This window comes from Pollicipes pollicipes, unplaced genomic scaffold (genome assembly GCF_011947565.3).
Source record: "Pollicipes pollicipes isolate AB1234 unplaced genomic scaffold, Ppol_2.1 Scaffold_6138;HRSCAF=7277_pilon_pilon_pilon, whole genome shotgun sequence".
NCBI lineage: Eukaryota > Metazoa > Arthropoda > Thecostraca > Pollicipedomorpha > Pollicipedidae > Pollicipes > Pollicipes pollicipes.
This window is the reverse complement of record NW_023596818.1, coordinates 11,741,684-11,754,359: the sequence shown is the minus strand read 5'-3', so window position 1 is coordinate 11,754,359 and position 12,676 is coordinate 11,741,684. Positions and strand designations below refer to the sequence as shown.

The following is a 12,676-nucleotide window of genomic DNA, read 5'->3' as shown; positions in this document are numbered from 1 at the left end:
AGGTCATCGCAGCCCCGCCCCCGTCACGGCCCTCACTCGGTCCGCACCGGCTCACCGCCCCGGTCACGTGTCTATCGGCCACGCGTCCGTCACTCGAGGCCGTCACTCTTCCGTCACACGCCCCGCCACTCCCGGCCGTCTCTCGCGCCACCCGTACCGGCGGACGCCCCGACCCGACCACCCCACGCACGCACCTGCCCCAACTCAGCCCGGCCGGCCGGCGCGCGGCTGACCCGGCGTCGGCCGCCGGCGCCGCAGGGCACGGCGCACCCGCCGGGGCGGCGATCAGCGTGGGCGCGCGGCGCGTCGGATAAATCACAGCGCGCGCGCCGCCGCCGGTGGACCGCCGCGCGCGGCGATGACGTGATAGATGGTTGTCCGGGCGGAGCGGACGGCCGTCGCCCACGCGCAGCAGGTGGAGCGGCACTGGCGGCCGCAGCAGGTTTGCTGACCGGCGGTCCCGCAGCGGTCCCAACGGCGGCCCGGCGACCCCGGCCAGGGGTCGCGTGAAGCCAAGCGGCCGCCAATCAAAGGGGCGCGCACTAGGTCGGGTCAAAACCGAGCCGCGCCGGCGGGGTCAGGGGAGGTCGGTCTGCGTCTGACTTAGAGAGCGGCCCCACCGCCACAGTGTTCTGTTCATTAATATGTGCATGTCATTCAGCGTCGCCGGAATTTCCTTTTCATTCATTGATCAGGTGCAGCTTCGCCATTGTCTTCCTGGTGGCGAAGGGTTATCTGACACTTGAAACTTTTAATGACGTCCGCACCCTTTTATCTACAGGCCCCAGCTAAGGCGCGAGCATTATACAAACAGCGTAAACGGTGCAAGCCTGTGCGGCGTATCTCACAGAGCCTATCGCCTATCGCGTCAGCCGGTGTGACAGGTTACGGCCCTAATGAGCGATGCAGTCGCCCGCCTCAATAAATAACCGCGCCCCACCTGACCACCCAGCCCCACCGTCTGCCCTCCGTACCAGCCGCCTGCTGTGAGGCCCCGGCGAGCCCGGCGGACAGCACTGCCCCGCCGGTGGTAGCCCAGCGAGCGTCGTGACCCTGCCGACCCTGGACATGCGGCGAGCTCGCGACAGCCGAGGATCGAGCCGCCGGCCTGGGTCGCACAGACCCCGCTGGTGACGGCGGGATGACGATGAAATATCACCGCGGGGCCGGGTCGGGTGGTCATTCGGGGTGAACTACGGCGGCAGCCGTGCTGCCCGAGCTCCGGTCGTCGTCAGGCCACAGCCAGCTGGAGTCGGACCTCGACCCATCGGTTTTCCGCTGTTTTTTTGCGGCGTTGTTACGACGCGTCTGCAAGCCGTCCCGCCTGATTTACGACAATGCGGCAGTGCCGTAAATCAACAGCCAATCACAAGACGAGCCCGGGTTGACTGTTGCTGACATTTGGCTGTGCATAAACAAGGCCGCTGGAATGAATGGGACAAGGCGCCGACGCGCCATCTACCATGTGTTTCGCATGTCGGACGGTCCCGAGATAGAGCAGCCGAGACAGCCGCATGACGCCATCGTGTCGCGCCGCCTGCGCCAGAACTGCCACCCACTTGGCCTGGCCGCGTCGTCGCTCTCTGAGGCGCAGCCAAGGAGGCGGGGATGCCCCCCCCCCCCTTAGACACTCATGTTTCACTCAAACAACCAAAAAGTTCATTTAAGAAAGCAACAAAAAAACATGAGCTCCGTTTGGGCCGAAATATCTCAGGAACAAAGTCGAAATCGGCAAAAAACAATCTGTGAGGATGAACTGACGACAGAAAGTTAAAATCAGCGTTATGCGTGATCACCTGGCTCCCCTTCACAAAAATAATGATGCGCCCCGCTCCCTCCCACCATCAGTTGAACGCGCTGGAAGCCTCACAGCACCGTCTGTTGGCATATGACCCGAAACGACCGCCAGCGTCGTTTCAAACACGCCAACGCGCTAATCTGAACACCGACGCCAGCCGACTGCAACTGAGCAGCTGCCGCTCACCGCTGCCCTCCGTCTCCAAGCGGCGGCGGTAAACACGGCCGGGCGCGAGGCGACGCCCGGCCGGGGTCAGGAGCGGGGCTCCGGGCGGGGGCGAGGCGCTGCGATCGCCCAGAGACGTCGGCGGCACCACCGCTGGCCGCCACCGGCCAGGGTCTGCAGCTTACCCTCGGTCCGCGGCGAGGCAAGGGAGACCGGCTCGCTCATGCTTTCTGACTGCGTGATGGCGTCAAGAACGTCGGGTGAATTGTCAGGAACAACCTCTGCTGGCGTCATTTGTCGTGAAGTGAGGGCGTCAGCAAACACATATGGCTGCCTCCCAAGCTGGCGTGACTGAGTCCGCCTCTGACCCGCGGCTCCGAGCTCCGGGTCCAGCGCAGCCGATATGGCTGCCTCCCAAGCTGGCGCGACTGAGTCCGCCTCTGACCCGCGGCTCCGAGCTCCGAGTCCAGCGCAGCCGAGCGCCGTCGACAGCTGGCCTACCGGCCCGTCGGCGACGCTGCTCGGGCGACGACGGACGTGACCGCCGGCGCCCGGCCCCGCCCTCAGCGAGCAGCATCTGGAGCGGACAAAAACCGCCGCCGGCCGACGCCGCGCGGCCTCGACAGTGACGAACGCCCGGCCGGCGCGGGCGCGACGGCGGCGACATTTCCGCCGGCCGGCCGCGCCAGACGGCGGCGCGATCCCCACCCGTCACCGTCGCCGCCCGCCTCCGCCGCATCGCCGGCTCCTCCGCGATGGAGCGCCGCCGCGACCGCCGCCGCCGGCCGGAGCGCGACGGAGCCGGAGTCACGTGCGGAGGTCAGGCGGCCCGGCTGCTGCCAGCCGGCGCCGCGCGCCGCGCCATAAGTATATTTATATCAACAGGCGGCCATTGTGGCGGCGGCGAGCGGCGAGGCAGCGGTCGCACCCTCGTCACTCGCGGCCGGTCATGCGCGGCAGTCAGACCATCGCTGAATGGCCGGGTTCGACTGTCGCTATTCGGGGAGACCGGGCACGGTCAGTGGGCTGGTGTTTCGTGCACCAGCTACTGCGTGCCAGCAGACCATCCGCGCTAAGCATGTAAGGGGCGACTAAAAACAGAGGCTTTTATCTCCCGGCGACGATCGATTGTGATCACGCCTTATGGCCGCGTTTAAAGGGACAGATCAGTCAACACCGTTTCCGCCCGCGCGCTTCCCTCGGCGCTATCGACCGTGTTGAGCGGGCTATCGGCCACCGACAGGCGCCTCTCCGACCGGCCCGACCCGGTCAGCCACCACCTCCCCAAGCCCCGGGGCCGGCTCCAGGCGAGGCCATGCCGCCGCGACCGGTCGGCGTCCGGCCGGTGACTACGTCACCCGCTCTCGCCACCTCGGCACGTGTGACGTCACCCGGCCGGCCGGCGCCGCACGTGGGCGCCCGGGAGCGCACCGGCGGCCCGGCGGCAGGTCGGCGGTGCCCGGCCGCCGGCGGCGCGCCCCGGCCGCCGCGAGCCGGCCGTCGGTGACCCCCGGCCGACCGTGACCCCCGCCGATCGACCGGCGCAGCCTCGGGCGCCGCCCGTGACGTCACCGGTCCGGAAGCACTTGCCTCGAGCAGCTGGATGGAGAGGAGGCGGCGGAGCAGCGGGCGCGCCGGCGACGCCGGCTCTGGCCCGCCCGCCCACATGGTCACCGCTGGCTCTCGCGCGCCGTGCGCCGTCTCCCTCGCCGACGACGGCGCACTGCCGTCCCGTCGCCCGGCGACCGGCTCGGCGTCGACGCCGACGAGGCCGCTCAGCTGGCGGCCCGGGGGCGCGGCCGCGCGTCGCCTGTCGCGCCGCGCTCGCCGCCGGCACTGGCGGCGCCGCTCGAGGCGCGCTCACGGGCGGCGGCGACCCGAGACGGCGCGTGCGGCGGCGGCGCCGCGCTCGGGCGCGCTCGCCGCCGCCGCCCCTGCGCTCGTGTTTACAGGCCGCTCGACTATCAACGCCCGGCCCGATCAGGCGCCCCGGCGCGCTATCAATCTGCCGCGGCGCGGGACGCAACACGGCCGCCGGGGCAATGCATGCTGATGGGCGGCGGCCGGGCCGGGCCGGGCCGGCTCGCGGCGCCTCCGCCGGGCGACGGCTTCATCGGCGCGCGCAGAGTGGGCGGCGCGCCGCCGTGTCCCACGCCCGCGCGGCGCGCCCGATGGTATCGCCGCCCCACTGCCTCCCGCCCGGCCTCCGGAGCCGTTTCCCGTCTGTTTCAGCCCGATCTGTCCGGGCGCGCCAGCGATAAGCGTCCAGGAAAGGCGGCGACTCAGTTCGCTCCGCCCGGCCGGCCGCCTTCCGCGCGCCGCCCGGCGTCCATTTCTCACCAGCCCCTGCGCCGCCGCGAGGAAGCCAGACCTGCCTTTGCATACGAATGCCTCCAAATTGGATTCGCTACATAAGCGGGCGGCGCGGGGTGCGCGGCACCTCTTAGGCCACTGTGCGGCCGCCGAGTGTTTGAGCGATGGCAGCGGCGCGGCGCGCGGACAACAGGTGTCGCCGTTACGGGTTGGGGCGTCCGACAAACACGACGGCTACGTGCCCCGCACGCGTCAGGAGGGCCGCCGCCGATGGCGGCCGGCCCCACACCCGCGGCACCGCAAAACGAGGCCATTAAACCGCGCTCTGCAGCGCAAACGGGTTTCCAAGGCTAGGCCGGCGGCCAAACAACGGCGAAAAAATGCATCTGACTTTAACATGAGCGGTGGCGGCGGCCGGGCGGTGGGCGGTGTCGCGGTGGACGCCCGGGGCGATCCCTCCGCGCCGCTCTGCCCTCGACCCGGCCCCCCGATGGCACGGCGAGCCGGCAGACGCCGCCCGGACCGGTCAGTGCCGCCACTTGCATCAGCCGGTAGCCGCGCGGAGGGCGACGGCGCGCTCCACCTGCATACGAACCTGCCGCTACGCCACCACCCCCGCCGCCTCCGCCGTCCGTCGCGGACCATCCATCGTACGGTTCGAAGCAGCCGGCCTTATAGGGACGCCGGCCTTGTGGCACGCGCCGGCGCTCATCGCGCGGCTGCTCTCTGCCGGGCGCCCACGCGCCGCCCACGCGCCGGCCTCGCTTCCTGGCCGGCTGGGGACGAGCGCGTGGCCAGCGGGCGCCGCGGTCGGCTGGGGACGGACCGCGGGCACGGACGCCCGTGGTTTCCTGTTGACGGCCCGTCCCGCGAGCGTCGCATCGAGGGACTCAATGCTTCAGCGCAACCGTAGAGTTGCGTCGGGAACCCAATGAAAACTGAAGAGACGCCAGCCAACTCTGCCGATACCGAGCACCCAGCGCAAAGGCGACCCCAACGCCGGCGTGCGCGCGCTCGCCAGATCTCCCTAAGACCGGCCGGGTGTGTGTGAAGGAGACTGTAGGGCGGTGACGAGTGAGATCACGCTCCAGAAGGCGCCGGCCGCTGAGGCCAGGCCGCGTTCGGACAGGTGGACGGGCGGGACGCACAACAGCACACACGGCGACACGTCATCCCCTTCAGCGTCGGCTGCTGGTGACCACGACGGAACACAACCAAACACAGACTCGGCATGCTGCGACATCCAACTACCCCCATTCACCCACCCACTCCAGCCCCCCCCCCCCCCCTCCTCTCAGCGGTGCAGGTGGACCCGGCGGCAGGGTGGGAGTGGAGTGCCATGTAAACCCGCAGACTCCTCATTGAACAACACCCCGGACCGCCAAACCCGTTACAGCGCAGCCGATAAGATCACGCGGCGGCTTCTTACAGTACGCTTTCGGTAAGGGCGAGTCAACAACCATTCCGTACCAGTCCCTGGCCACTCAAGAGCGATGGCAAAAACACGGGGCGACATGGTCAAGTACAACGCAAGTGACATCCTAAAGTGGGATGCTTAGACACAAAAGATAAGGTGCTCAAATAGGTTTTGGGGTATGAGTTGTTGATTGTAAACTTCAAGAGATAGACGAGTGTGCTTTTGCGTTTTTTAATCATTCGACAATCTGCAAGCAGTGTCAATGGAGGATGATAGCGAGGATCGAACAAGAAAAACTCGCATTGTTGTTGGTAAATCAAACAGGGCAAACAAAACAAACAACAAATAAAAATGTCTGTGCCCCAATCCCGTCGAGTGTATCTGCGGATGACATGAAACAACGGCAGCCGTTTAAACAAATTTCGCGGGTACTTTGTGACTGATCACAAATGAACGACGCTACTAAATACGATTCATTCACTGACGTCCCTGGTCCTGGCGGGAATCACCTGCCCGGATCCGTCCCGCTAGACCCCGATCTCAACCCGGCCGATACGCCGCCCTGAGCAAGTAAGCCTACCATCAATATGACCCCACCATAACCGCTATCAGGGGTTCGATACTGTCTGCAGCGTCTGCAGTGTGATTCTGACTCGCCCCCAGTGTCGCCAGCGCACTAATCTCCGGCGGCCAATCCTGGTTCGTCGTCGGGCAATGGCATTAGCAGCAGCCGTGGTGCTGGGCGCCCTTCGTCAGTGCCTTGCAGGGGTATCTTATCTGGAGATCAACCTCGACGCCAGTTCGATTATCCCCGCCGCCCATCCACACTCAGTACGCTCTCTAAGCGCTCCCTCGTGAGACGCCCCCTCACCCCCGCCGTCGGGTCCACCTGACTCGCTCCTTCCCCGCCGACTGCCACGCCCCCTGTCGGGACCTACCTGTGCGCCGCGTTCGCTGCTCCTCAGCCGCACGATGGTGAACAGCGTGTCTGCCAGCGTCTGGTACTGCACGTTCAGCGCGTCCAGGCTGTCCACCACGCGGCCGGCGCAGCGCCACACGCCACCGTTGCCGACGCCGCCGAAGAGGGCCGCCCTGCGCTCGTACAGCTGAGCGGGCGGCGCGCGCTGGTTAGTGGAGCGTTAGTGGGCGGCGCGGCGTGCAGGAAACCAAGCGACAGAGAGGAGACGGAGCCCGGCGACATGGCAGGGGAGGGCAGGGCAGGGCAGGGCAGAGCAGGGCAGGGCATGGCAGGGCAGAGCAGGGAGGAGGGGGAGGGCAGGAGAGCAGGGCAAAACAGGGCAGGGCAGGGCATGGCAGGGCAGGGCAGGGCAGAGCAGGGTGTGTGGCAGGGCAGGGCAGGGCAGGATATGGCAGGGCAGGGCGGGGCAGGGCACAACATGCCGGGGCAGCGCAGAGTGGGAGTGGAGGGCAGGACATGCCAGGGCAGGAGGCGCAAGTCAGGCCGGGCGGGGGTCGGGTGTCCCAGAGCGCTCCTGTGCGTGTACCCCGTGTTAGTGAGCGTCCGATGGCGTATAGCGATGAGCACACCCGGGACGTCGGGGACACACGAGGGGTGAGATGGGCAGGTCATGTGCGAGTGAGGATGCTGGCTAGTTTATGTCACGGGGAACGCTGGGTGGTTAGTTCAGCTGATGCAATGTCGCCAGACTCCCGAAAGCAGAAAGAACGAAGCGCATGCCACACACAGCCAAACTAGCTAACTTTGTACACACTAGACTCGGCTACGGAACGCACACACATGCCGTGAGAAGCAAACGTAAAACCACGCCATGCAAGTCGAAGAGCGCTGGACTACAAACCAGCCACAGTCAGCATTGAAGTGAACCGTTTTTATTTAAAAACAATACGTCGCACTGTGGAAGGTCGAGATCATCGTACCTGGGCCAGCATTACAAAGCGGCCACCCAGCCGGTTGGCGCGCTCAATGTAAGGCCGACGAGCGACAACCTCGTCGTACAACAGCTGCAATAAGGTCAACACGGTCATAACACACACACCACAGCACTGCCACCTTTTGGACAAGCAGCACATCAACGCTTCGCATGCACGCCACCACGCAGCGGCACTCCTACCGCGGGCCTCTGCCGGCGAGCCGTGCCCGACGCCGAGCCCAAGACCCACCACCGGAGCCCGGCGCGCGGGCCGACCCGCCGGCTGCCCTCCTAGCTGACCTAGCTCGGGCTGTACAATCCCCCCGCGAGAGACGCGACGCGCACCGGCGACCGGCGCCGTACTCACCCGGGCCCGCTCGAGCTCCAGCTCGCGCTTGCCGGGCCTCCGACTCCTTCTGCGACGCCCACTGGCGCTCCATCATCTCCTGCTGCTCGTACTGGCTGAGCAGGTCGGCCGCCTGGTCCACGGCGCGCAGCCTGCCGGCACGCGGCCGCTGGCCGTCAGTCAGAGCACCGACCCGGCCCGGCCACGCCGTCAGATGCATACGAGCGGACGTGGACAGGCGGCATGAAGTTTCCAACAGAATCAAACAAGAATATACATGAGCACACTGCGATCCATGAAGTGAGCTCCGGATTGCACAAACGGTCAGTCGAGGTGCAAGAAAATAGCCGAAGGTCAGCGGTTAGTCCAAGGCGTGGCCAGCAACTCGCACAAAGCTCTGGCAGCATTTCCAGCTGTTTAATATGACGCATCGTCTACTGTGGCATTGTAAAGCTTGCTCCCCATTCCGGCCACACGACACAAAACCAACTTCCGCAGATCCCACTTCGGATAACACCACGTCGTCCTCAGCCAACACCAGCCATCCTCCCTCAGTCCTGTACACACAAACGCATAAACACATCCGCCGAGCCGGCGCCTGGCCGGCCGCAGTCGACGGCAGGCGCCGCCGCCGCACCACCAGCGGCCGCACCTGTCCACCACAGCCTCGCAGCAGTTGGTCCAGCGGCGGGTCAGCTTGCCCACGTCGTCCTCCAGCTTCTCGACGTCGGCGTGGTTGCGCTGGCGCGGCCGCGTGCGCTCGGTCGCCTGGCGCGTCTTGCTCACGTCCATGTTCAGCCGCTCAATCACCGTCTGCAGGGCAGAGCGCGGAGTGACGCGGTGCACGGTGGGAGAGGGCGGAGAGAGGGGTGAGCGGGGAGTGAGAGGGGTGGGGAGCGGGCTGCGCTCACCGACGATGAAGGGAAGCCACATGATTAACGTGGTCATTGACGGATGGGACTGGAGACCGTGAAACCAGGGCTGAAGTCTAGCACGTTGCGCACTGGACTGATTTCGTCACCAACAGCGGCACGAGAGGACAGCGCGTAAACGACTACGACAAATCACGTCACTGATCATTGCGCTGAATATTGGTTGCGCGCCTCAGTCTATAGGAGAGAAAGGGAGGCAAGGGTCACAACGCACACATCGGGTTCCACGAGTGCCCACGAAATGCGATTCACGAAAATAACAGTAGTGATGGATGAAGCCTTGCATACACCGAGCGGAGGAGTGTTGTCGAATCCCAGCCTCAGCAGACAGTGCCGGCACCAGCGCCAGACTGCCGCGACCACCCCGCTACGCAGGCCGAGCGTGATGACCTCTCCTACTCCTCCTTCTCCTTCTCCTCCTCCTTCTCCTCCTACCCGCCCCGCGCGCCGCCTCCGAGCGCCGCTCACCTGGTGCTTCTGCAGGCTGTTCTGCATGTCGACGAGGCTGAGGTGGGCGGAGCGCAGGCCGTCCTTGTCGTCAGGCAGCCGCCGGTAGTCGGCAAGCTTCACCTCCAGCTCAGACACCATCGTGCCGGCCTCCTCCAGTTCGCTGATGGTCAGCTCCACACACTTCATCCTGTAGGGGCGGACGGCAGGGCGGTCAGCGGCGACGGCCGGTCAGGGGCTCACGTGCGGGGCTCAGGGGCGGGACTCAGGGGCGGGACTCAGGGGCGGGACTCAGGGGCGGCGGCGCCGAGTCAGGGGAAAGGTCAGGGATATAGTCAGAGTCGAACCAAGAGCTCAGGGGCGGGGCTCAGGGGTGGGCTCGGGGGTGGCAGCGCCGGGCGGAGGACAGGTCAAAAACATTAAATCAATGTCGAGCCAGGGACTCAAAGGCTGCCACAGCCTCAGGGTGAGGACAGCGGGTCAAAGGCGCGGGGTCGGGGTAGATGGGTCAGGCTTCTGATCCAGTCCATGGCGCATGATGCACCGATATGCACCATAATCGAACACATGGAAAGCATAAAGGTGAATACTATGGTGACAACGAGACAGCTAAGAATAGGAGAGCAGCAGGCTGACATACTTGACTGCACACCCAAGGGCATGAACCAGAGCAGAGCCAATGTCAACACCGAAACATACATAAAATAGCCTCAAGAGCATTCTACTCAAAGGACAGTCTTCGTACAACACGCCCCACGGTCAGAAACTACGTTCAACCGTACCGCTCAATATATAAGTGTGACGTTTTCCAGAGGTTGTCCCATTTGCTGACGACGTTGTCCAGCTTGGTCTTCATCGACGGTGTCTTCTTGCTGAGGGAGTCGTAAATCATCTGCACCTCCTCCAGGGTCGGCTCGTGACGCTGGGAAGACGGCCAAACGCACCCGTCACCGAGAACCAAAGGCGTAAATCGTCTAAGTTACCTATGATTGTCTGCGACACATATGCGATGGTTTGTCAGCTGCATTCTTCGGAGGCGAGTGTGAGAATTTACCGAGTGAGCAAGGCACTGTAGCACCGCCAAGTCAGTTAACAAACGAAGACACCCAAATAAACAACACCAAAGCTATCTGCGGTATGCACACGCTAGACATCGCCAACATAAGAATGAAGACATCATTTCATGTTAATGTCAACACATATGTCACTCGACTGTGCACTGCGCAAACAAAGTCGACTTTATTATACGCATTGCAACTCTTCATATGGATGTCCCAAGCAACAAGTAATAAACAGTCGCGCCGTCTTAATGTCAAACCAACGAGCCGGAGCGTTGCAATCTGACAGCACGGTGTGCTTGCTCTCTCCGTGCTACAACAGCCATCAGCGCCGACCAGCACGCGCCACCCGGGAGGACGAGCCGCGACCGAGCCCCGGACCCCGACAGCCCGGCGGCGGCCTGCTGCCGTCGCGCCCGCCGCTCACCTCCAGCTTGTTCTCCCACTCCTTGTGGGCGACCACGAGCCGCTCGAGGTCGTCGGGCCGGCGCGGGATAGCCTCGCTGCAGCGCTCGGCCAGCTGCCGCTCGGCCGTCTCCAGCTCCACCTCCAGCGACGACACCTTGGTGTTGAACTGGTTCGTCGGGCTCGCTGTCGGGCGCCGTGAGAGAGTGAGCGCGGCCGGTGAGAGGTGAGCGCGGCCGGTGAGCAGGCTGAGCGGGCGCCCGTGGTGCGAGGTATATCAGAGGGCAGAATGACGTCGATGGCACGCGGCAATGCTACACCTAGCCTGGCCCTGGCTAGGCGTAGCATTGCCGTGGCATCCATAGAATCGTGACGTAAAATGTGGCAAAAATTGCATGTCATCCTTCCGCTGCAAATACATCAACAATAAGAGGGAGACTGCATGAAACAGCGGGCTGGATGCTGAAGCAAGGGGCAAAGTAGCAACAATGCTGCCATACCGACAGCATTTTATTCACACCTCAAAGTCATGAAAAATCGTCTGATGCGCGATCAGCTGATCTACCTAAGCCATCAAAAGTATCCTCATCTCGCAACCATCCAACATACATTTCTCCTCCGCCAGAATACATCACCCCATCCCCGGCCGACCCGCTCCCGCTCCGCACACAGACCCCGCCGGTCCTCACCCTCGGCCGCGAGCCGCTCAAACTCCTCGAACAGGGCGTTGACCTCGTCGATCTCGCGCCGCAGTCGGCGCAGCTGACCGTCGTTCGGGTCGCCCTCCTGGATCAACTTGCCGGCGTCCTCGTTCAGCGCGCGACGGATGGCGTCGCGCTGCTCCTTGCCCATACCCATGAACTGTAGACGGGGCCGCTCAGGTCAGATCAGGTCAGGTCAGGTCAGGTCAGGTCAAATCAGATCAGGTCAGGTCGGGTCAGACAAGGTCGGATCAGGTCATATCAGGTCTGACAAGGTCAGGTCAGGTCAGGTCAGGTCAGGTCAGGTCAGGTCAACTCAGCTTACCATGGGGCTAGTCCGAACCCCAGGGCAGCCAGGTTCGATGAATTCGAGGCTCGTCCATCGGTAGGTTATAACCGTCACCACCATTAGCACTGATGCGGCACGAAGGCACCATCAGCCGCCAATGCGCCTCTAGTACGTGAGCCCCACCACAGACCTATCTCGCTGCTGCCAATCCGGTGAAATCATACGTCGGATCACGTCGCGGAGGGAAGGCGGGGTAATGGGTCACGGGGAGCGCTAATCGAGCTCTGCTCGCCGATTCCGTCAGACAGCGTTCACGCCGACTGACCAGACGCGGAGCTGAGCTGTTACGCGTCATTGACATCATCAGAGACCAAGTCCGGCAACAGATATTTCGTCCAAACGCCTGCACGCCCAGCGCACCGAGAGGTGCGCCGAAGTCCTTCCCGCTGAGCCACCTCACCTGCTGCAGATCCCAGCTCTTGACCACCTTGATGGTGGCGAAGATCATGTTCTGGCGCATGCGCAGTTGCTTGCGCTGCCACAGCATGATGGACATCTCGTACTGTCGCTTCAGCTTCTCGACGGCGTCGACTGCCTCCTGGTCGGGCGGCGGCAACAGGAAGCAGACGCTGGGCACCTCGCCCTCCTGGCCGCCCGAGGAGCGCACCACCCACTTGAAGCGCTGGCTGCCGTCCACCAGCGTGCACCGCTCCTGCTTGCGGATCGACATCTGTGGAACGGAGGCGGCCAGGTCACTGCATGCCGAGAGGCCTGAGCTGCGAGACAACCCCTGGGGGGTACGAACGGCAGGTATGATGGGCATCGGTGTGAAATACCTGGGCGGAAACAGCGACATAGCGCGTGCTGCGTGCGCATGTCCAGGTGTTCGCTGAAAGAAGTCTCATCTAATACT

The 12,676-nt window shown here is 64.3% G+C and overlaps 1 protein-coding gene across 1 annotated transcript in view; it reads right to left on the bottom strand.

The window, feature by feature from the left end:
• The window catches only part of LOC119105298 (plectin), a 70,941-nt gene that overhangs the window by 17,053 nt on the left and 41,212 nt on the right, over positions 1-12,676 (bottom strand). The window contains exons 14-22 of the mRNA XM_037228765.1: positions 12,224-12,493; positions 11,463-11,634; positions 10,796-10,959; positions 10,093-10,232; positions 9,332-9,500; positions 8,584-8,744; positions 7,981-8,083; positions 7,593-7,676; positions 6,632-6,799 (exon numbers count right to left, since the gene is read on the bottom strand). Of these exons, the coding sequence (XP_037084660.1) occupies positions 6,632-6,799; positions 7,593-7,676; positions 7,981-8,083; positions 8,584-8,744; positions 9,332-9,500; positions 10,093-10,232; positions 10,796-10,959; positions 11,463-11,634; positions 12,224-12,493 (1,431 nt within the window). The remainder of the gene's footprint in view (positions 1-6,631; positions 6,800-7,592; positions 7,677-7,980; positions 8,084-8,583; positions 8,745-9,331; positions 9,501-10,092; positions 10,233-10,795; positions 10,960-11,462; positions 11,635-12,223; positions 12,494-12,676) is intronic.